This window comes from Dendrobium catenatum, unplaced genomic scaffold (genome assembly GCF_001605985.2).
Source record: "Dendrobium catenatum unplaced genomic scaffold, ASM160598v2 fragScaff_scaffold_827, whole genome shotgun sequence".
In the NCBI taxonomy this organism is placed as follows: Eukaryota; Viridiplantae; Streptophyta; class Magnoliopsida; order Asparagales; family Orchidaceae; genus Dendrobium; species Dendrobium catenatum.
In genome coordinates this window covers 783,025-808,975 of record NW_021319289.1, presented here as the reverse complement: position 1 = coordinate 808,975, position 25,951 = coordinate 783,025, and the positions used below count along the sequence as shown (strand labels likewise).

At 36.1% G+C, this 25,951-nt stretch overlaps 1 protein-coding gene across 2 annotated transcripts; it reads right to left on the bottom strand.

Annotated features, from left to right (window-relative positions):
• Positions 1-24: 24 nt before the first annotated feature.
• LOC110095500 (hydroxyproline O-galactosyltransferase GALT3) lies at positions 25-22,733 on the bottom strand. 2 transcript variants are annotated; one of them, XM_020821064.2, is made up of 7 exons: positions 21,918-22,728; positions 21,606-21,823; positions 21,236-21,514; positions 16,954-17,082; positions 1,429-1,605; positions 966-1,073; positions 25-722 (listed from the first exon to the last, which is right to left on the bottom strand). In XM_020821064.2, exons 1-7 carry the CDS (start codon positions 22,522-22,524, stop codon positions 516-518), a joined length of 1,725 nt encoding a protein of 574 aa, XP_020676723.1. In that variant the 5' UTR covers positions 22,525-22,728; the 3' UTR covers positions 25-515. The 2 variants fall into 2 exon arrangements, with proteins under 2 accessions (XP_020676723.1, XP_020676724.1); XM_020821065.2 differs by lacking the exon at positions 16,954-17,082 and having other exon boundaries at positions 21,918-22,733.
• Positions 22,734-25,951: the final 3,218 nt, after the last annotated feature.

The following is a 25,951-nucleotide window of genomic DNA, read 5'->3' as shown; positions in this document are numbered from 1 at the left end:
ATACAATAAATTAGATTTTGAAGATAAATGTAACTTCTAAGAAAACTATAATGAATATGACAGCTGTTACAAATGAGACGAATGCAGAATTTTTACCTAAGCAGTTGTTAATCTCTTCACTTTTCCTTTTCAGTTCCATATAAAAATTTAGACTTATGCTTCGTTTGATACAGCTTTTTTACTGCTTTCTAAAACAATTTGTAATATAATTTAAAATTTTTTGTATAAAAAACTGCTTTAAAAGCAATAAGAAAACTGTCTCAAACAAAACCTCAATCAGCTTCTCTTCCGATTAATGCTGCAGCTTGGCTTTCCAAATTCTTAATTTTCGTAAGTGAATTTGTATGTCAAAAACATCAAATCATACAAAAAAATCAGATACTCACCATACCTGTTGATCTTCATCAGAATCTCGTTTGAGAGCTAAAAGCCTGTCCAACGAGACAGGCTTATATTCCCAGCTTCTCTCCCTCGAAAACCTGAGATTTGATCTTTTACAGTTTGAAAGTTGTTTACTATTCACAGCAGATTGCCTCATGTTCTCTTTGTAGCTTATCCCATAGGCATAATAGCTTCCTTGGCCCCTGATAATGAGCGAGGACATAGTCGGATTCACAGCCAGCATTGTAGAACCGTTCATCATTCACATAATTCACCTTTCCACCGTTCTCCTTGAACTCTTGAATCCAAATTCCCATCGCAACATCTTCAAGCTTGAAAAGCTAGAAAACAAAAGAGAGCAGATTTATAAATCATATATTCAACCAACTGTTTGGTTTAGTGTTATTAAAAGTCAGGGTTATAGCTTAAATACTATGCATTTTAATTCAGCATCATTGTATTCAAAGAAGTGCGTATTTTCAGGATTGTAAATATTAAATTGTTGAGACGTTCAAACATTTCTAGATATCGAACTAAATATTTGACATCTCTTAATAATATCACCTAGCATTAAGTTGACTTACTTTGAGTTTGCCACCTTCATGACCCTTCACAACAAATTTGGCAATGTCTCTTGAGATTATGTATCCAGGACCATGAGCCCAAGGAGGATAGGAATCATTAGACCATTCCTGTATGAAGGAGAGAATAATTCATGTGGTTATTCATCCAGGTAGCAAAGAAGTTAAGGCTACAGGTGCCTATAAAATTAATTGTAGAGTAATTATAAGAAAAGTAGAGTTTTTAAAAACTGTTATGAATGCTATAAATTTATTCATTAAAAAAATAGGTAATAATTTTCTTACAGCTACTGCAATCTAATAGACATGATCATAGAAAAATTCTGCCATAAAAATTTCTAAATAAAATTATAGTTAAGCGAAATGTGACAATAATTTGTAAAATAAAGCACACTCTAAGTTGGTGTGACTACTAAAATTCAATATCTGAGAGAGAGAGCGAGAGAGAGAGAGAGAGAATATGTACCGCCTCACTAATGTACCACTTGCTATCTTTATCCCTGTGGGGAGATGATTCAAATGAGATGAGACCATACAATAGGCCATTGGGATCATTTTTCTTAAGAGCAGATATGACCTCATCAATTCTCACAAAAGCATCATCGTCAGTTTTCATGATGTATTTGGCGGGAAGTAGTTTCGTCTGCAAATAAAATCTAGGAGTTACGTCTCTCACTATTGGTGACATAAATTATCCCGTTCAAGAAATTGAACTAAATTTTTTATAGGGAATATATAATAAATTAAGATAAAATTAATTAGCGTGGAAAAACGTACAAATATAAATCAGAAATTTCGAAATTAGAAATGTTGACATCAAGATCAACAGCAAAAAAGACTACTGTAAAAAATTAAAAAAGTTCCGCAAGCTGAAGTTTGTTTTAAGATAGGAATAGGGGGTTAATAATGTCTTCTTGAGGATTAAATATACAAATTTGTACTTAGTGGAAAAAATATACTTAAAAAAAGATGCCGTTATGCCAATTAAAATATTAAATTGAATATCAAGTAAATCATTTTCTCAATCAACGATTCTTAGAGGCTTAAGGGGCTGTTGGGTTTGTAGAAAAAGAAATGAAGAGTAAAAAAAAATTATAATGTAAAAGAAATGATCTTTTTTTATTAGATTTAAATGAGAAATTGACTTTTAACAGAATACAATGAAGAAAAAGAATTCATGTAGCCAACCCCACGTAGTGGGACAAAGGCTTGATGTTGTTATTGTTGTTGTTGAGTGTTGACCAACAATAGTAAGCGCATCCAACAATGATGACGAATGGCCGGCAATGACAGCAGGTGCTAGTGACTGCTTCAATAGTGGCGAAAAGCAGGGTGGTTGGCTGTTAGTTCATGGTGGCCATTTAGGTTTTATGTATTTTTATTTTTTTCGTGTTATTGGACGCTATGTATTTTATTTTTATATTACCCTATGATGGAAAACCAAGGATCATGTTGGGTTCGGCGCTCTCAGGATGGTTCATACCATTGACTTTTCATTTGAGTTTGATCTTGATTCCTTACTCCTTGTTGGCTGGTTGGGTATTTAGTTATGGGCTTTTTTTTCCTTATTGAGCTTGACCCATTTCTCCCCTTGCTTTATGGCTGCTTGGGATTCTTCCCTCTCCCTTTTAACTGTTCGTATTTCCCCTTGCTTTATGGCTGCTTGGGATTCTTCCTCTCTCCCATTGGCTATTCGATTTTCCTCTTTTGCAGATTCCTATGCTTGATGCTTCGGCTTCTCCTTTGAGAGCTGATTTAGAGTGCTTTATTGGCTGAATTGTGGGCTCATTTAACTAAAAAGTTAAATGCTCTTTCCCCTCCCTCCCCTATATAAAGTGATTGATTCTCTATTGCACAAGATAGTTTTTGGGTGAAAATTTTCAATCTGAGAGTTCCTTCGTGGCTTGCGAGCTATTGTTCTCCCTATTTCCTATTCCTTCCTCTCGGTCTTCTTTCTACTTCTTCTCTCCATAGTTTCCATTCCACCTATATCTTTCTTTTTTAAACATTGTGAGTTGTGAAGCGGTGTTGTTACTATGTTCTGCTGGTATTTGTCCGAGGAGTGCAGACTTGTGACTCCGAGGAGTGCAGACTTGTGACGGATCAAATTTCAATAGTGGATTACTCGTTAGATCCTTCTTTTGAGCACATTTTTCTAATTTTGTGTATTGCATGTGAGGTGACCATTCGTGGTTGTTTTGAGGGTTATTATTGTTTATGTGCTTTATATCTTTCTTTCCTACGTGATTTCCTAAACACTTTCTAGCGTTTGCTTTCTACCAATTCACTCTCCATTTGTGTTTGTTATTGAAAGGAAATTTCTTATTTGCGTACCTGAGTGTTCTCCTAAAAGGTGTAGATACTTAGATTGCATCACCATCAGCGGTGGCGAGTGATGACAACTAGCTTACAATGAGAAAAAAATATGATTAAACTTGGTGAGTTACAAATGCAACAAAAATGAACGGAGTAAAAAAAATTCATTGAAATTTTACAGTGCATTAACTTTTTATTAAACCAAACACCCAAATTTTATTTTACTTGGCACTTCTTTTTTAGAAAATAAATAGCCCTAACAAAAAGGAGTCTAAAAAGTAGTGTAAAAATTATATTGACATTCACAAACTGCATGTATGTAGGTTTTCTTTTTCCTAAATGATAATGTTATATTTAATGAGAAAGGTTAATTTAAATATAAATTTAAGATTATGTTAGATGTACAAAATTCGATGATTTACATGGGAGAAAAAATTAAAAAAAACATAATAATTAAAAGAGGAATAAATATTCTTTGTTTATATGAGAGTCAATGAAAAAAATAAATTTTAAAAATACCAAGAAAAATTACAAGTTGAATTTTGATAGGCTAACAATAGAAATAAGGAAATAATGAATAGGAACTTGGAATATAGATACTCTTACAAGCAAATTGATGGAATTAATAGATATTATGATCATAGGAAAATAAATATTCTATGCATTTAAAAAATTAAATGAGTTGGGAAAAAGGCTACAAGATTGATAGTTTTGAGTTTAAACTTTGATAGTCACATAGAAGTCATACTAAAAATTGTATAGGTGTGATTATAAATATGTTGACCTCTACAAAGAAAACAAAAATAGCAAAATTTGTATGTACCTCGGACTGAAATCCCGCGAATCCCGCCTAAAATCCCGCAAGCTGCTTTGATTCACGATCATTTCCCGGATATCCAACGATCCTTCCTGGATCGCAACTCACCCTGAGTCGTTAAAATGCGAAGAGAGCGACACTCTTTGGTGCTGCTTCGACATTCCTCCACACTCACAAAGCCAGCTCCAAAACTCCCGTAGCTGCTTCTGATCCTCTCATCCCCGCGACCTTCCACCTTAACCCATCACCTGCTCTTCTTCATCTCATAGCCGCAAGAGAGCCTTCAACCTCTAGAACCCGACCTCTGCCGAACTCCACCTCTTCCGAACTCCATCCCAATACCCTTCTTCTCCCTTCGATTCCCTCCAGCAACCTGACACCAAAACTTCGGCCAAAGTCCCCTGCTCCACTCAGCATTTCCTTCCATCTTCATCCTCTGCCCTAGATTTGACGCCCCCAACCGATCTCCTTGCTCAATCCTTCAATCTGTAGAGAGAGAGAGAGAGAGAGAGAGAGAGAGAGAGAGAGAGACCAATATGCATCCAGCTTCTCGACCTTCACCTGACCTCCACGCCTATAGCCTCCTACACGATCGAACTCCTCAAGCAGTCAAGCCCTATTCGAACCGAGCTGAAGACCCTGCCCGATTTATTCCTCACAACTACAACCTCTTCTCCACTTAGTAAACCACTCAAGCCCATTCGACCTAGCCTACCCGAACACCTTTCTTGTTGGTTTCACCTAACCGAGCTCTAACATCCCTCCTACAGAAGACTCGTACTTGAACATGAACTCAGACTCAAGCTGAACTGAACTCGAACTGAAGTGAACTTGAATGTGGACCGAAGCTGACAAGGACAAGGGATGCACTTGAACTCGAATTGAACTCATGTTTGGATTAAGATGATACCAAATCAAAATTGCACTTAAAATGATATTACGATTTGTAAAACAATAAGATCCAAGTTAAATGCAAAAGAGAATATATGGAATTTGTGGACAATAAGATACTTGCAAACTCTACTTGCTTACAAGTAGTGATGAATTATAGATAACTTAATCAAATTCCATGTCATGATATGTTGTTCTCAAAAGAAAATACATTATTTGCTTGCAAGCAATAATCAATAAGGATACATGGTGAATATGATGAGTCCACACAACTATGATGTATTATCTACAACTGAAGGACTTGTAATCACAACTTGTTTGCAACAACAATCACATTAAGATAAAAAAAAAACCCTTTGCATAAAGAACTCTCCAATAAAATTTGAACAAAAAAGGATGAATCCTTCATAATGATGACATAGTATTAATAAGCAATGGTGAAGACTTACAATCAACCTACCAATGCATTTGTGAGTGGAGGACAATGCATATATGACGGACGCAATGATCCTTCTACAACTATGAACGAGAATAAATCGTTTGCGACAAATTTGTAGATTCACTTATAAAGAAGGGAAGAAATTTGTAATGGGTACATTACTTTACATGCGAGCAACATGTCTATGGAGTTGACAATAATAGTTGAAGGATTTGTGACATTCAACATAACTTCTGTAAGCAATGATGAACAACATGTAGGGAGTATATCATATCCACAAGCAAGATAAGAAGATTGCAAACGAAGTGGTATCCTTGCTATTGATATGAATACGATCATTCCTAAGGATATCCAAGGGAAAAGAGCAATAGCCGGTGGGCAAACATGAATCCCTATGACTCATCGTAAGAGGTTTATCATGTATATGACATCTCGTCCACAAGCAAAATGAGAAGATTTATAGCGTGAATTATAAAGCTTATGGTGAATAAGACCCCAAGTATAATTGCTCATATGCAATGGTCGGCAAACAATCAATAAAGAGATGTGGCCTAATTACAAATAAAGCATAAAGAACCTTGGCAATGATTTGATTTGTCAGGATGTGTCTAAGAAGTTATTCGCAAATATACGTCATATTACATACAATGAGTAGTATGACTTCTCTCTAATTAATGACAATCAACTCGTGGATAAGTGCATTGGTTGCCTATGCATACTAAAAATCAACACATAATGAACATGGTAGATAACTGATGAATGTTTGGGGAGGGCATAAACAATGTATACAACTTATTCAACGGTTAGCTTCATTTCATAGATGAGCCCCTTCATCTATCTGCAAACAATGTGGGTTGTTATGTGATGAATACAACCCACACTCTGTGAATTCATTAAGATGTAGAGATGAAGGAATACAAGGGTGTCTCCATCATTAACAATGATCAGACTCTAAGAAAAGACAATCAATTCCCTACAAACATAAGAGTTCAATTACACTATTAGAAACCTGTTACACATTCAACATGCTGTCTGTGGACAAATATAAAAGAACTATGGTAGATAACAACATCTTCTAGTTAAAGAAGGAGATTAATTAGCGCACTACAATCTACCTGCATAAATCATAAAAATAGTGCATGACAGTCTACCTGTACAAAGCAGCAAACAACTGATCCAGAAGCTGCTACTACACGCCATCGGATCCGCAACATTCATACAAACGGATATAAGACATTTATAAATATTGTAAAATAGTCTCGTACATGCACCGTAGTTTGCATACACATAGGTACACAAGGGATAAATGCAATAACAAAACCCGCATGGGCCCCGGTGAGCGTGTTATGGGGATACATGTGACGTCTAAGGATGCTGCGTGGGTCAATAAATTTGAATCCGATCCTCCTAAGCAGGTAAGTAGTAGTCAACAAGGTTCAACAAATTATCATAAAATATCCCCAAATACCCGCATGGGCCCCGGCGAGCATGTTATTGGTACACACATGCGTCTAGAGATGCTGCACGGGTCAATAAGTGAATTCAAATTCGAACCCGATCCTTCTATGCGTATCAATAGGAGTCGATAGGTTTAGAACAATCAAACAAATATACGATTGCAGTGATCGATATATTTGTCTATAAGGTTCGATAAGGTTCAATCAACAAATGGAAATGACCCCAAACACCCCGATGATGGCCGCGTTGAATTCAGATCTCAACTGGAGGGATTAATTTCAAATATTCAAATGCCACCCAAAATTCCAAAATCCCAAAAGCTCATTCAAATTTCAAACATTCAAGCAAAATTCACCCAAATATCCCCAAATTTCATCAAAATGCCCGTGAAATGCAAATCTCCAAACAAAATCCCAAATCCAGATATTTAAAAATGAAATTAAACCATCAAACATTTAAAGCAAAAAAAATTATCCACCCTCCTCAACAATTTGCCAAGGTAGACAAATTGAAATGTACTTCGGGTCACAAAGTGCTAATGCCTAGTCGAAGATATCACTAAGATCCATACTCAAACAATCTTCTGTCAATAAGGACGTGGTACGTGCAAAACCCCACATTACCCTTGACTAGTACTGTAGAGTGTAACAACTAAAACATATTATTTTTTTTCCATAAAGTTTTTGAAAACAGTTAACCACTTGCATAACCATACAAAGTATCTCATAAACCTTCATTGTTACATTAACTGAAGTACTTAACATTTTTAAACTTCCACAACATAGTTACAGAGCCACTAAGGAACCTCCAAATAAAATACTTCAAATGAGTGTTTACATACCCTTAAGCTAATCCTTACTAACAAATATAGAAATAACACATAACATTGAGGTACTTGAAATCTAATCAGCAACAACTTTATCTTTTCCTTTACCTGTAAAAACAGCCAGAAGAAAGTTCTGGTGAGCTATGAGGCTCACAAAAGATATGCAAAATTAAATAACAATAAAAATGAAATGATAATTTGCCCCACCTGCTATGCAGGTATCCATTTCCTTGGGGTCCCTTTTGCCCCACCTACTGTGCAGGTATCCATTTCCTTGGGGTCCCTTTTGCCCCATCTATAATTCAGGTTTCATATTGGGTCCCTTTTGCCCACCTGAAAATATAGATATCATAACATAAACTAGTCAATCTTTATTAATTAAATATTCAAAAACTCTCATATTCATAATTCATATTCTTACCACTTATAAAATAGTACAAGTGTTACAAGAAGAGTTTAACATGCATTATCTAACAAATGCAAACTTCTTTCTTTAACATATATCATATCACCTGACCATGTAGATATCATAACATAACATAGCCAATCTTTATTAATAAATATTCAATAACTCTCAATTTCATAATTCATCTCTGTTATCACTTATATAGCCATACAAGTGTTGTAAGAAAAGTTTGACATGCATTATCTAACATTTGCAAACTTCTTTCTTTAACATATCATTAGAGCAATTGAACCAACATATTTGATCAAATATCATTTCACTTTCCACATAAGGTCCATTTGTTTATATAGGAACACTTTAATGAAATCTATTATGGTTGCTATACAAGTATTCATAATGCATTGGATTACTCAAACCATTGAAAGGACATAAGAAATATAAAAATCAGTAATTAATTTTACATATCTTACCTCCTTGACGAATCATCTCTTCCAATTCTCTACTTCGCACCCTTTTACGATTGTAAGTCACTATAAAATCTTCTCTTTGCATGTATATGCAGGTAATTCCTAATCTTCCTCTTAACCTTCCTTCACTTCACTTATTCCTCAATTAGTTTGTACACTTGCAATCACTATAAACCATCACAAAATCCTATATTAATTACATTAAAAAATCTGATAACAGAAACTAATTACTTTCCCTTAAATCTTACTATCATACCTGAAATTTCTCCCAGCATAGCCAAATTCTCCAATTCTCTGCTACAGAATCTTCTTCTATTAATTTGTATGCTTACACCAAATTATTTATTTCTGCATCACCGAACTCCACTATGCAAAATCCTCCTATACCAAAGCAAAATATTGCTTCAGGACCTGCACTATTGAATCCCACGGTTTTCCAAAAACTCATGGTTTGAATTCTTCTGAAATAGAAATCAATTCTTCTCTTAATGCATACTTACCCAGCAAAGTATTGAGCCTTCTCTTGTACAGTAACTTCAGCGATTATGCTATAGGAATTCCTGCCGAATAGATTTGTTGCGATTCCAAGCACTGTGCCGAACTGGTGAACAGTGATTTCTGCACTACCGAAATTTCTCCTCTCCCAACTTCCTTTGTGGCTTCCGTTAATTACTGCTTGTGTGGAGGATAATGCGATGTGAGGCCCACAACATAACCGCCTTCTACACACCCCTTTGGAAGCATTCGTTCAGGAATTAAAGAATTATCTAATTTAATTTAGTATATTTCTTACTAATATTTATTTACAATTTCACTAAAATAAACTTCATTTACCTGGTAATAATGAATATTACAGTACGTGTCCTCTAATCGGTGATTTTACCGCCAAATGGCACTGTAGGATAAACGGTTATGATCTGGGACCCTCTGAACCAAGTGGTTTTGCCGCCAAATGGCACCACAAATAATGGTTATGGCCAGAGTCAATATATTCCTTAGTGGCATCAAATCTTTGAGATATGAATTAATAGGATATGATTGATAGGTGTTGACCCCTATACCTAAAATCACGCGAGAAAGGATCCAAACTGGTGAATAAAGCAATATGCACCTTGGCGCCGCACGTCACTTGAAGGGTCAAACAACTCTTGATTATTAAAGGGACGGCGTCATTGCGATCAGGACACTGAATTTTATTAGGTCGAGGCCTCTTGCAATCGAATCGGATAAGACCGATCAAAAGGGAGGACCGACACCCAAAATTAAAGTGCAAGGCTAACCAAACGATGACAGATCGACAAACAGACTTCACTGTTGCATCTGAAACGTCACCAACATTTAGAATATACATTTTGTTTATTCAATTTGAAGCATCCATATTGGGGACACAGATATCGAGGCAATAATGCAAATTTCGAAGAAAATTGCCCTCATCGCTGTCTAAATGATGTTTGTTCATGAAACAGATTTCTCCATTGCGATCAAAATAATGTATATACTTAAGAAATATATTTTCTATATTCAATTTAGATCATCCGGAGTGATGACACGAATTTCAAGGTAAAACACGCATATCGAGGAAATTTGCCCCTACAGAGACGGTACGATGTCGGATCAACAAACGGATAGCGCCATTGCGTCCAGAACGTCATCGACCTTCAGAATATCAATTTTATATAATTAATTTGGATCAACTAAGGTGGTGTCCTGAATTTCGAGGCAATTCGAATATGATGTGAAGGCGCACATATTAATTAAATGAGGCCTCAGTGATGACGGACGATGTCCAATCGACAAACGGATAGTTCCATTGCGTCCGGAACGTCGCCGACATTTAGAATATACCTTTTATTTAATAAATTTAGACCGTCTGAGATGGCGGCAAATTTCTAGGTAATTCAAATATGATTTGAAGGCATGCGTAGCGAAGGAAACGAGGCCTCAAAGATGCTCGGACAATGTCCGATCGACAAACAAACAACGACATTGTGTCCAGAACGTCGTCGGCATTAGGACTATACATTTTATTTGATTAAATTGGATCGTTTGAGGTGTTGTCACAAATTTCAAAGGGCGATTCAAATATGTTGCGAACGCACACATTACGAGGGAAATTAGCCTCGTCGGAGACGACACAACATCCGATCGACGAACGAACAGCGTCATTGCGTCCGAAACGTCGTCATTAAATTGGATCGTTTGAGGTGGTGCCACAAATTTTAAAGGCGATTCAAATATGTTGCTAGGGCATGTATTATGAGGAAAATTAGCCTCGTCGGAGGCGACACGATGCCAGGTCAATAAACGGATAGCACCATTGTGTCTGGAACGTCGGCGACATTAAGAATATTCATTTTATTTAATCAATTTGGATCAATTGAGGTTGTGGAATAAATCCCGAGGCAATTCAAATATGAACAAAGACGTGCATTACGAGGAAAATGAGGCCTCGGCGACACTCAAACGAAGTCCGATCACAAAACGGACTACGCCGTTGCAACCGGGACATTGGCAATACCTTAAATGCACTACCAATTTGTCTATTGTCGATATTCGACAAATCTGACATGCTAAACGAGGTGATTACACACATTTCGAGGTGACGTGCACGCAAACCGAGACAAAATTTACAAATGTCAAAAAAATTCAATTTTTGAACAAAACAATGTGATTTTGGCCAATTGACACGTCACTGTTGTTTCAAACTGATAGGAGATTATTGCTGAGCATTAATTTAACCTCATTTTGATAAAAAATAATATATATATATATATATATATATATATATATATCAGAATATCAAATGAAAAAAAAAAGTCATTCTAATTAATGCTCTTACCTCTTATTGTCAAAATTTTCTGCTTGAATCCCGTAAATTAAGCTGAAAGATCTCTGCTGAGTGACGTCGGAACAGTCCGTAAATCCCGCTGAAATAATATTTGCCTCGGACATTGCTCTAAGCCTCAATCAAATTCATAGCTCTGTCGTTAAAAAGGAGACTAAGTGAAGTCATTCTTCTTCTTCTTCGATTCTCCCACACACACAAGCTCCAGGTGAACGTTTGTTTCCAGCCACTCACTGTTCTAATAGCAAGCCGTCCACCTCTGCTTTACCGAATCCCTCCAGGCCGAGCCTCCAACCAGATTGCCGCAAACCCCTCAACCAACCGTCCTTCTCAGTTGTGGATAAAACTCCACGAGAGCCTAATCACTCCACTTTCCTGCCGAGGCTTATTCTCCCTCCAAAGCAGTTCATTCCTCTCTTCATACGAACTGAACTACAACCATCCTACTCCCACACAGCCGAACAAATCCAGTTGCAAAGTCATGATTTTTACCTAATCAAATAATCAGAACATCCCTCTCCATGAATGACATGGGATTTGGTGAAGAGCCATAACAACGGGAAACTTTTTTCCTGAAAGCTAGCATGCAACTCCACGTGAAAGCTTTTCTTTTCTGCCAACAAATGATTCCACAGATCTTTTTCTTTCTCGCTATATGTAGTTGGAGCTACTATAGCAATCTCCCAGTAATCTCATACCTCCAACTTCTCTAACTATTCATTCCAAATAAAATGTCCAGCTCACTCCATTGCTTTAGCCCATTATGCCCAACTCTGAGGTATGATTTTACTATTAGTTTTATTCTTTCACCTTGTGGTTTGAGCACCTCGGTAATTAATGTGTTATTATGAGTCATTGTTTTCTGATTCCATGGATCTACCTTAGTGTGTTTTGACATTGCATTCAAGCTAGTACAGAGAACCTTCATTTTAATGAAAAATCTAGTGCTTCTAGATGTATTTAAATGATTTTGGAATCATTTTACAATTAAAATAGACAAGTGTTTAGATTACATGTTTTGCATCCGTTAACTAGTTAAGTGGGGTCTTCATATTGGATTGTTTATGAGAGCATGAAGTTGTGGCATTTTCTTAAGCACTTTCTTCCTTGAAAGCTTCCCTTGAAGTGTGCTGGACTTATCCAATTATCTGCATCTTTGATAAACACTTGACAGACCATTACTCATTAAGGGAGATTTGTCTACTTTCATCTTGCTATTGTGATGGTTAATAGTTTGATGATTAATCAAATTGATAACACTGTTTGTGTAAATTGTTACTGGAGATGTGTGTTTGTGTGTGAGAAAGAGTGATAAAAAAAAGAGCACATGTGTGTGTATTCAGGAAAAAAAAAAAAAAGAGATTTTTGTGTATCTCGTTGTCATCATCCCCACCGCCAACAAGCAAAGGTATAATTTCTAAACTCAGATTTCAACTCTCTTCATTGGCGGCGAACTAGCAAACCCCCCACGTGCTCACGTAGCATTGTGGGGAGGGAAGCTAGTGCGACACCTACGACGAGGCGGGAAATCGCCTAAGATTTCTTTTCTCGTGGCTTGCAACAGGCCGGCAAACTCCCTACGCGCTCACGTAGCGTTGTAGGGAGGGAAACCGGCGTGGCGCTTGCGGCGATTTAAGAATCCCTCTTCAATGCTAGCAAAGAGCCAACAAACCCCCTACGCGCTCAAGTAGCGTTGTAAGGAGGGAAACCGGTGTGGCGCTTGCGGCGAAGGGAATACAAAAAAAAAAAATGCGTTTTCTTTATTTTTATATAAGTACCTCCAAACTCTCACATAGTGCAGAGGGGGGAAATCTGTGCTTATTTCTAACATGTGTCTTCTTCTTATAATAAAAAAAAAATCCTTAAATGCTCATGTAGCGGGCGGGAATAAAAAAAAAATGCAACCGCGGTGTCATTTTGACACCTACCTGAAGCGCTCATGTAGCGTCGAGGGGAAGGTTGCTTTTTTGTTTTTCCCCTAAACGGGAGAGACGTCGGGAGGCTGTCGAAATTTTATCTAAAAAAGACAAGGACTTGTAAACTTTTGGACTGCAAAAAGACAAGGACTTGTAAACTTTTGGACTGCATTGGACTTGGACAAAAGAAAGAATTTTGACTAAAATTTGAACTTGACATGAACTTAAAACTTAAACAAACTTTAACCAAATGAATTGAATTAAACTCAAATTCAAATAAATGAGCAAATTTGGATGATCATAAAGGATTTTTTTTTTATTGGACTTGATTGAACACATTTGACTCAAACTTGCACTTGTGAACTTTGAACTCAAGTAAAGACTTGAGTTGGACCACAGGGAACTCTTACCAGATGGACATGAACTCGAACTTGAAATGAACACTTATGGACTCAAACTCGAAAGAGCAATGCATGAAGCTCAAATAAAGTTGAACTTAACTTGAATAAAATAACTTGAGGCTTGGACATAAATGAGATTTAGCAAGACATTAAAATCCAACATTCAAGATAAGATTAATGGATCTTAAGAATGACACAATCAAGAAAGGAATTTCATATTGAAATGATATCATTTCAAATCAAGATGTAAATGAATAAATGTGAGACTCATGAATCAATTGATTTATAAGAGCTCATCCATTCATATGAATAGGAGACTTGTGTTGAACACAATGTCAAACAATTAGTGCAAAAGGTATGTTGAAATTGTCATCCACAAGTCCATTATAGACTAAAAGCTATGTTCAAAGGCAATGATGCTCGTATGATCTCTAGTATCATTCACTCACAAATGATGATAAGGTTCATGCAAATTGATTGGCTTGAAAAAATCTACAAGAAGCATGCAACGAGTGTCGGGGTGTTCTTACAATCCATTATAACATAAAAAAATTGTCATCCACATGTAAGTCCATTATAGACTAAAAGCTATGTTCAAAGGCAATGATCTCGTATGATCTCTAGTATCATTCACTCACAAATGATGATAAGGTTCATGCAAATTGATTGGCTTGAAAAAATCTACAAGAAGCATGCAACGAGTGTCGGGGTGTTCTTACAATCCATTATAACATAAAAAAAAGGAGCGAATGCTTCTACCACCTACAAGGGATTACAACTCACCAAAGTGAATGTAGTAATACCTTGCAGTTCAAATGTAAGCAAGAACTATGAATCTATTAAAAAAGGATGCGCAGGTGGACGGCATAAGAGCATATACATGAAAAGGTTGGAGTAGCTCCAGTGGAAGATAAGATTAAAGAGAGTCATCTTAGTTTGTTTGGTCACATAAACGGCGGCCTTTCGATGACCAAATTAGGAGAGAATATTATATTTGGCTTATGTTAAGAAAAGTAGAGGTAGGCCTAAAAAGACTTGGTTAGAAAATATTAGAAATGACATTTTGTTTATTAGATTTAAATAAGAATTTGACTCTTAACATGACATAATGGAGAAAAAGTATTCATGTAGCTGACCCTACATAGTGATATAAATACTTGTTGTTGTTTGTATTTAAGTTCCTCTACCAAGCTATGGACATGTCGATAATCATGGTCTTCATAAAAAACATTGTATTTAGAAGAGCCACGAGTATGAGATTGTGTGCACAATAATGGTGATATTGGCAACAAGTGAGTGTATGTTAGCTATTGTGACTTATTTTTGGCTGGAGGCAAATAAGTTGGCCAATTCTAATCTTCAATTCATCTTTTATAATGTTAATGTGGTTGTTGGCTACTAGGATGAGTCTTCATTTTTGTTGAACTGAGTTCACCTCAAGATCTATGCAGTTGATAATGATGATGATGATGATGTCATAAATTCCTAGTGACTTCCAAACATTCAAGTTTTGAAGCCTCCACATGATTGCACTATTCTTCATTAATGCAATTGTTGGCGATTCTAAATATCTCCACCAACAGCTTTAGCTATTCAAATTCTAATGCATATGTAAATGGTACTTTTTTAAGACCTTGGTGTTAGCACGACTAAGTGACTATTAGCTTTGAATCTATGACACTCAAAATCTAATGTTGGAAGCAACTCTTTGTGTTGATTCTTTGAGTTCTTACCTGATCCTTAACAAAGCTTACAAGTTTCTCAATTTCTTCTAGGCAACAGCAAATTATGTGATAAACAGTTGCTTGAACTAAACAATATTCACGATACTACCACGCAAAAGTTTTGAAGACCATCCCAATGGCACCTCCTTACATGTTGCAAAGACCATGTAGCCTTTTATAACATCGTTAATATCTAACAGTGAAGTCACTAATTCGAAGTACATGACCTACTGTATCAAATTTTCCATTAAATGAAGTACGGAATCTTAAATTTTGCAAGGGTTTAGGTTTTAGCTTTTTTTTTTTAATAATGCATTTTTCAGTTGATATTTCTGCTTCTCAAGTTGCCAATGTCAAGGAGCATACTCTTCCCTATTGTCAAATCCCATCCATTGTTGGAGACAACTTCAAAGGTCTCGCACTTGGCAGTCACTTTTGTATGATAAGAGTCAAATGATATTTTTGGCATTTTAACTCTCATAGTATTCTAGTAACTCAATCTAGTACTCTTTGTATCATCTTCGTAATCCTTTCTTCCATTTCTACAAGTTGTCTATTTTTAATTAAGTATCATTTCTCTATGTTAACTGAGTCTTATATGTATTGCTGTTGTGCCTCCCGTAATGCTCGCTTTTGATTCTTAGCATCAATCCATTCTTATCATGACAATAAAGTTGATCGAGATTTGTCTGTGAGCAACACAAGAACATTAATAACTTTTTTTTTTTAAGAACAAATAACTAGAACAACAAGGAACACTAAATAAAAAAAATTGAGAGAGAGAGATAATCTAAAGAATCTATAGCGAGAAACTCTGAGATTTCACTGAATTGGAAAAACTAAAGCTTTAGTACAAATAATCTAGCCTCTCTAACTTTACTCCTAACCCACTATTTATAGATTCAAGCCAAAGTTCAGCACCATAGAAAAAGCTATATTTTAAGCTACATTAGAAACTGCATGGCAAGGCTTGATAATTACTTAATGCAAAAAAGTATAGAAAGCACGTAGCTTGAATACAAATAAGTTCCTTAGCTGAACTGACACTCTAGGGAAAGTTCTTGAATAACCAAGTTGAATGCTAACGAGTAGCATTAGAACTTGAGCGAGTTAATTTAAGGGGTGAGCAACCATGAGTGAATATTCTCGGGTATAGCCTTCATGAATTTGATCCATCAACTCGTGTTTACCGTAATTGAGGCGAGTTCTCCATGATGTTGCGTGTTGCTAGAGTCTAAGAGTTCAATATGATTCGTCTTCTTTGCTCGGCTGGCTTGCTTAATGCATCTAACTGGGTTAACTTGACTTGGACTGAACCTTCAGGATCTTTTTAGATACAATATTCCATACATGTTACAGTAGTGCATAAAAGGCAAGGATATCCATTTTACATGTAGATTTGTTATGGGGGTCTAAAAGGTTAACTGCAATTGCACAAGAAAGCCACTAATTTAAAAGACAAGGTGGAGAGAGCACATGTCTTACCCCAAGAACGCAGATAGCTACAGTTTTCAGAGTGATAAGGCCGTAGTAGTCAACAAATGGCATCAACTGGATATCTCCATAGGCCTGCGATTCTTTCCATAATTCTAAATTGACTTGCTTTCTCTTGTGCTGAATGTCAAGGAAAAACAGCATCAATAAGAATACATCATAAAAATGATGCAATTATTCAATGAGTCAAGAGACAAGCACAATAGGGTACCCAAGTATTTACTTCTTGAATCGAATTTTAATATTCATAAGTGAAGATCTTAACTACAAAGCACACTAGAAATATTTTGAAGATCTTATAAAGCACGTCTCATCCAATCAATCAAATATCCATAGTTTGATACATCAATGAAAAGAATTCAAAAAGTCATGAAATTAATGGTCTGACGGCCTGACGTGCGGTAAAGATGAATGAGCTGTCATAAAATCAACTCAAAACCATCATAAAGCCCATTATGGTTGTTGACCTACAACCGCCAATCGGACCCAAACGTGCACGATCCCACTTCCCCCACAACCTTGAACAACTGCCGCACTCATGTCACAAAATGACGCCCTCCTTCATTCGGACTCTTACACTCTCATAAACAAACTCAAACAAGGAATAAGGTTGGGAACTTACCTATCGATCTCTCTTGGACGCCTGCTTCCTATCGCAAAGCCACACCGCTGATCTCCCTGTCCCGATCCAGCCCTCTCACGCAAGCAAGAATACCGAAGTTTTCTTCCATCTCCTGTAAGCCATCTACAAGCAGGAGCCATACCTCTAGGTCTCTCTAGAACCTAGCCATCCGTCGATCGAATCCCTCTGACCTCCATCCTCTTGTGCTTGTCTTCCCTAACAGACCTAGCCGACCTCGCCGGCCCGACCTCCAGTCGTCATGCCCCAGACCATCATCGTGCCCCAGCCTCACTCGACCATGCATGACTTCCGCCTCCATCCCGATCCTCTTCCTCCCTCTCTCTGTTAATATATATATAAATAAAATAAGATGAAATAAAAAAAGGGAGGAGATTTTCAAACATGTACCACAATAGGAGAAACTTGAAGGAAGTCTCGGAGTTGATATGATCCCCCGAAGCCCTTGGCCAACGATTTGATCTGGCCGAGTGGATAGAAGACTTGAAGACTATTGTTGAGGTCGATTCGCTCCCCCAAACTCCTCATCGTTGATTTGATCCATTTGAGTCGAGCCAAAATGACAAGTGCTCTCCCAAACCTCCCCTCGCGGCGAGGGGGCTTCAGAAGGCTGTCGAATTTTTGAGGGGAATAAAAATATATTTTTAAAGTAAAATCAAATAACTTAATCAAATAAGTACCACAACATGGGAAAATCGAAGGAAGTCCCGGGGTTGATTCGGCACCCGAAACCCTTGACAGTTGATCTGATCCAGTTAAGTGGATTGAAGACTTGAAGGCTATTTTTGGGGTTGATTCGCTCACCCATGCTCCTCGTCGTTGATTTGATTAGTCGAGTCAAGCCAAAAAGGCAAGTGCCCTTCCCAAATTCCCCTCGCAGGGAGGGGGCGCCGGAAAGCTGTCGGATTTTCGAGAGGAATAAAAACTATTTTTAAAATTTAATTAAGCCACTCAATTAAAATGTTGCACACAATTAGAAGACTCGAAGACTATTTTTGGAGTCGACTCGCTCCCCCAAATTCCTCGCCGTTGATTTGATCTGGTCGAGTCGAGCCAAAAGAGCAAGTGTCCTCCCCAACCTCCCCTCGCGATGAGAAAATGTTGGGAGGCTGCCGAAATTAAAACTGACACGAGACTCTCACAAAATTAAAATTGTCATTTCAACCAAACACCTCTAGAATAACAAAGAAGATGATAACAAATGTGTCGGTTACGAAAAATCTTTTATTTGGATGAATTGTAATAAAACTATTTGAGTTTAAGGAGTCTTTGAGACTAAAATATAATATTGATGCAAATGAAAATAAGAAATTACTTCTTGATTAAAATTTGACGCATCTTTTAGCCAAATTAGAATCTTCCCTCTAAAGTCTTTGTTTGAAAACATTCATAATCTATTTTCATCTGTCTTAACAATGTATAACTAGAGTTCGGTTCTTTTAAAATTTGAGAAATTCTTTTCAAACAAGAACCTTAGAAGCATTTTTAGACTCTTTCTATTGGATAAATTGTTTTATTAGTAGCTAGTCTCTTTGTTATGATGAGCATTTGACACATAAGTATCATGCTATTATTCATTAAATCAACACGGCATTCTTCATGTTGTTGATAATGATTTTTTATTTAACCATTTGATGGAATATGTTGTTTTAATCACATCGAGCCTTGCAACATTCATTATTGTATTGCATTTAATGATTACAAGAACATTCTTTTGACAACCAATAATTTTAGAGAGATCTATTCAAAGAGTTGTGTAAATGCGAGGAGATGTCTCCTTTGAGTCAAATACATTAGACCATTCTTACACTATTAGCATATTAATAGGAGCATCACTTGACTTCTTCCTAGCTCTCTTTAATGATAATTATCCTTCATTTGTTAAAAGAAGGCATATCACCAATACAAAAGGAGCAATAAATTTGTAGTGTGCATAACTGACCTATAGGAGATAATAGGTCGTAGCAATCAATGTAGTTAACTCACAAGAAAGAACACGATCTCCTAATGTCTATTGAATAAACATTCCTTATAAGCTATATTGAACTTGAATGAATTAAACAACATATCTTCTACATATTACAACTCAAACCTGATTTAAAGTAAAGCCACCAGATCCGCAACACTTTTTCAAGAGGACAGAAGGTTATATCTTTATAATAACTTCAGTCTGTATATTAAAAGACTCTTGCATGTGCTCCAATCAACTTGTTAAAATTACAAACACAATGTCCTGGAATGTTGTGCAGGGCTAAATGCTCACTAATATAACATTCTATTTTCAAATTAAACATAACCCGCATGTGCTCAGACAAATGCAATAAATTTACAAACACCAATGTCAAAGAATGTTCCGCATGTCTAATATTTCAAGTCTCATCCTCCTAGAAAAGATTGGAGTCGACCTGACTTTAATCATAAAATACCTCCCAAATTCCTAAAAAAATATAGTAACTTTAAAGTCACCCCGATGATGACCGTGTTGATGAGAAATCATAACCGAAGGGGTTAAATTTCAAACCAATAAAAGGTTGAATTCTTAAAATGAAATATATCACTTAAAAACTTACAATTAGAACTCATCCACTTCCCGGAACAGTTTGTCAGGGGTGATAAATTTGAAATTTACCTCAGCTCACAAAGAGCGAATGTCGTGTCGGGTGTATCACTAAGATTCATCCTCAAAAAGTTTGCCAATAGGAACGTGACACGTGCCCTCTGATAGGGTCGTTTTGCCACAAAATGACATCATTATATTACGATCATAGTCAAAGCTCGTATGTTCCCCAACAGCGTTAAACTCTTGAGCAATGAATCATAGGGTATATTCGACCTACATAAAACCCTCTATCAACAAAGGTGGATTCAGATCTATCCCCTTAGACAAAGACCAACCTAAGTCTACAAAGTATTCTTGGACGAAGAAACTCATGGCTGTCGATAAGATATTTTCTATCAGGTTGGGTCGACTACCTCCTCTGACTAAGTAGACTAAGGAATATGATAGTCAGAAATGATAGAATGGGATCTTGATCGGGCTCGTCTTCATTCCCCCATCACCAGTTTTAAGTTTATGATGATAGATTTAAAGTCTCAAACTCTAAATTTCAATACCATAATTCAAACAATAAAACTGTTGCTATTATACGTTGGATTTACAATATATGCGACCTCTTTAAAAACTAGCCTTAATCGAAAGTTTTCTCTTGTTATTGGGAGGAGTAATTAACTATAGGGGCTTGCGCCTATAGGGAACCAGAACTCAGATCATAAAGTCCTCGTAAAATGAGGGCGAAATCTCTAAGTAGTGTCTTATCTAAAACTCAATCTGTCTTCTGAAAATTCACCCGGAACCTAAGCTCTTTAAAACTCTCTGCTGTCACAAACAAACAGAAAATAGAGACTGAGGCGCGTCGAATTTTCGGAGCCCACAATGGCTATGTAAAGGAACAAAATAAACCATGTTGAAGATCGTGAGTATGCTTCTGCCGATGCAGAGTGAAATGTACTTAGCTTTACCATTGAATTGCGTAAATTCTATTTCCATTGATTGAAGACACAACCTCTGAATAACAAGAAGACATTTAGCGGATATAACAAAGCTATTTGCTGAACTGAAGAAGTACAACTTACAAGTCCGATGAGGAAACACACAGCAACGTCTCCAGACCTAACTGCTTCATACTGCATCCAGGATTTCCTTATTGCCTGCCGCCGAGCAAAATTGTTACTTGATGAGAACACCCCAACAAGCATGAACGCCCTGCGCTTTGCAATCTTAGGAGCCTTGAGCTTCTCCACGTCACCAACCAACGCAAGATCTTCAAAGAAGGGTAAGCCATTTGCAAAACAGGACAACACCTCTAAAGCTCCCTCAACCTTTACTCCACTCACTGACCACGGGTCAAGACTCTGCAACCATCATCACAAATCATTAAACTCCAACTACGACAATCAATTTTTCGATAATTCATCAAATCATGATTGATCAAGAACATATAACCTCCTTATACATGAATGAGGTCTCATGTCGCCCATTCACCGTCATGTGGAAACCATCAAGTCCTGCCCACAAAGTGCTGGTGAATGCTTGACCTTCAGTGAAGGGGAAGTTGATGCTCATGTGAGAACTCCTTTTCTTTCCTTCAACAACACTGCCGTTCAGCCTATCCTCAAGGATACTCTCACCAGAATGCACATTGCAGCGAACAAGCTCATCAACTGTATCCATTTTCAGTAGAAATCTGCTCATCAATTCACAAGAAAATTATCAAAGAACTCATCGAATATCTCCTATTGAGGGTTAAAGCTTTACCTTTCAGGTTACCATCAGGCTCCGGGCACCACTGCCAGTCGATCCAACCAAGTTCAGGTGTCCATGAGCTCTCAGCAATGGTCGATGAATCGCCGAGGCTGACGTTGTACCGAAGCACGACATGCGGCGGAGCTCCGCTTCCGACGAGATCAATATAGAAGGGGCCGGAGGGTATGGCAACCACATTGATGGCTGAGTTTTCGGTGAGGCCGCAAGGAATTGTGAGGAACGTGCCATTGCTTCCGCTTACAGCGATGGCGGAGAAAGGACAAGAGGTCACAGATGCGTTGGCGGGTTTTGGTTGGATGTCGGCCGCGAGGTTGCTCCAGACAGCGGTGGCCTCGCGGGCTGCGGCGGCGGCTGTGGGAAGGGAGTCGGCGCGAGAAAGGAGGGAAAGGAGATAGGGCCAAGCGAGCGTGGGAGTGGGATTAGGAACGGTATCTTCGGCGGAGGAAATGAGGGGGGTGAGACTGGAAAGGGGTGGAGAGGAGTAGCGTTTACGAGTTGAGATACGGCGGGGGGTAGCAGAGTTGGGTGAAAAAGAGTAACGGAGGAGGAGGAAGACGGCCAGGGAGAGGATGAGGATGCCGCCGGACCACCGCTTCATCGTCGGAAAGGATTATAATCAGGGCTTCGAAAGCATGCAAGTAAGAAGCATTGTCGCCAAAAGGGAAATGGGATCTGCGCCTTGCTGGAGCGGGAAGCCTGCTAGTAAGCTGGTGGAATGGAGACGACGGTGGAGGTTGGGGGAGTCCATTTGATGGCGAAAAGGAAGGGAAATTCTAAATAAAATTTTAAAAAAATAATATCTGCCAACTACAAAAGATGTGATGGTTGCTTCGAATGTTTCTAAGAATAAAAAAATAAATGAATTTTCAAGAAAGTTTTATTTTATATCATGCAATACTAAAATTTGTTCAAGTTTGTAAAAATCTGGACAAGAATAAAAAAATTCATGAGTGATTCAAAATTTGATGGAATCGAATGATATAATAAATATTAATTTATATGATATAATAAAGGAGAGAGATAATTAATGACAAATAAGACAGATGATAAATACAACTAATTATTAATGAGCTAATGAGTGGCCACTCATAATAGTGAATGACAGATTGAATGATATCAAAAACATTAATACCATGCAACTAGATCAATATAATACATGCAATTGTTATGATATATGATATGCTATTGATGATATATAATTGTTTGTATGACTATGATTAAATATATGTTATGCATTGATTTTAGGCCAAATTATAAAATAGATCACATTTTAGGCTAAATTAAGTGGTAGAAGTGCGTTATCAAAAAAATTTAAAAAGGAGCGAATACGTAGTATCAAGTAATGTATACATAACCAAAAAATATTAATCCAGTTTAACAGAAACAGGATAATTAAATTATGGTTCCTATAGAAACTGTAACATTAAAATTCGGAACATTAAAATCCGGTTTTAATAAAAATAGGATTTTAATGATTTTTTCAAATATATTTTTTAAAAATTTAAATCATTTAAATTTTTTAAAAGTTTATACGTTATTTAATGGTATTTAAATTAGAATTAAAATTCATTTTTAAAAAAATGATTGTTAATTTATCTTTTATATTTTAAAAAATTTCTATTAAGAAAATTAATTTGTCTTTTATGCTTAAAATATATTTAAATTGTACTTTAACTGTTAATTAATAATTATTGAGCAATTTAATATATAAATTGATTAATATAATAAAATTAATGATTAATTAAAAATAAATTAATTATTAATTAAATTTTAATATAAAAATTTTATATTTAGAATATATTTTTTTATATTTAAAAAAAGAATTAATGTTTAATTTATCTTTTGTATTTATTAAGAATTTTTAAAATGAATTGATTCTTAATATATATTTTAATTAAGATTGAAATGAATAATAAATAGTTTTAGTTTATTGTTTGAGTAATAATTTATTTCAATGAAATTATGATAGTTTATTAGTTACATATTTAGTTATATTTGTAAATTTAGTTAAAATAAAATTATTTTAAATTAATTAATGAATAATTTATACTAATTATGTATATAATTTATTATATTTTAAAATAAATTATTAGAATGTGATTTTAATATGTACTTACTGTGGACATTAGAATCCTCTATCCAAAATTTTATTCAGAGCATAGGATCTTTATAACTCGTTCATTGTGCATTGACATGTTATGTAGTTTGCAATAGTCTGTCACATTAGATGACTTGTAAAGTTGTAAGGTTCATTTCAAGTTTTATTGTGTTTTATGGTTGCGAGTGATGATTGGATATGTTTAGTCTTTGCTATTTAAAGGGTGCATAAGAGACATGGAGTATATTTGTAGTTTTTTTTTTTTACTTGAGTTATTCAGAATATTTTGGTCATGTATGGAGAGGCTTAAAAGAGTCCCCAACAAAGAAAATTTTGATGATGCAATCCATATAATGCATGCTTGTATAACACGAGCCAGTGACACTCTGTTGGAGCAAAAGGATAATACAAATGAGATCTTTAGTTGTTGTGTCCATGAATGGTCAGAAGATGAGAATGATTGCCTCTAGAGTATGTATGCTGAGGTAATGAGGGTAAAACTTTACAGGACAAGACATTTCTTAAATGTCGCTAGTTGGAAATATCTTCAAATTAGGTTCTGGGAAGAGAATGATCACCTTGTCAGCCCTATTTTTTTGTAAATGCAGTATCATGAGATGAAACGTCATAGAGATTATGAAACCCTTTAAGTAAAAGAAGTTAAAATCTTAAACATCGAGACCCCTTTTGATATAATAGTTAAAATTTTATTAAGAAACTTCACAGTTAAGCATGCTCACCCTAGAGCAATTTTGGGATGAGTGGGGAAGTAACTCCAACAAGATAAAATCTTGAGGCTCTTAGGCCAAAACGGACAATATCTTGATAATTAAGAGTTTGGGTTGTTACAAATAGCATTAGAGTGATACACTAGCCGGAAGATAGGAACTAAGTGCCATAAAAAACAAAGCACTTTACCATGGAAGTCACCTCTTAAATCCTTTATGGAATAAAGTGCTTCATGATGTGAGCCACTACTTGAACTTATAGTGGCCACCTTTAGAATCTTATCTGCCAGTTGGATAATTCTGGGTGAAAGATGCTGATGAGAATTTTAGTTACATAAGCGGGGGAGATTATGAAACTCATTTACTAAAAGAAGCTAAACTCTTAAAGATCAATGCACATTTTGGTGTAATGATTATAATTTCATTTAAGGAACTCTACAGTTAAGCATACTCATCTTAGAACAATTCTGTTATGGGTGACCTACTGAAAAGTTACACTAATAATACAAAATTATGAGGCTCTTAGGCCAAAGCTGATAATATCTTGATAATTAAGAGTTTGAGTTGTTACAAATGATGACGATCATTCCCCGTCAGATGTTGACTGTAGCCACCTTAATATTGAGCATGTCATTTTATATTATCATTAGTGTTCGAGATTTGACCAATTCATTCTAGATTTTTTACAAAGATCGGATGAAGGAGTCATTACCTGATGGTAAGTATAGACAGTTATTCAATGCTGAAAATTGGCAAGATTTACAGAATGAGTTTAAGCTTTATATGAAATGTTGTCCAACTCAAACACAGTTTTAAGCACGACTGCATATGCTGCTTAGGAATTAGTAAATCTATGTGTTCATCTGAATGTTATCTTTGTAAACTTCTTTTATATTTTCTTCACTGTAGTTTTTATATTTAATATCAAGCGTGTCTAGATATTTTACTATGGTGTATTGTCGGTTACATGTGCTTCCTCTTAAAAAAATTATATGTTTAGGATGACTACGTTTGAATCATTATTTTATTTTTTGTTAAATATTACTCCACATGCATTACTAATTTATTTATGCGAATTAATTTGTAATATTTTTTTATATTTCAATTAATAGGAAATTTTGAGCTAATATATATATATAATGTTATGCAATTAATAAAAATAAAAGATAAGTTCATATCATAGAAATAAAATGTATGGT

Excerpts from the sequence above, each read along its gene's own strand:
- LOC110095500 (XM_020821064.2), bottom strand. The coding sequence starts at position 22,524 with ATGAAGCGGTGGTCCGGCGGCATCCTCATCCTCTCCCTGGCCGTCTTC. Across the intron at positions 21,824-21,917 it reads GCCTGATGGTAACCTGAAAG|TTGATGAGCTTGTTCGCTGC; the intron begins GTAAAGCTTTAA and ends AAATGGATACAG. Across the intron at positions 723-965 it reads ATGAAGGTGGCAAACTCAAA|CTTTTCAAGCTTGAAGATGT; the intron begins GTAAGTCAACTT and ends TTTGTTTTCTAG.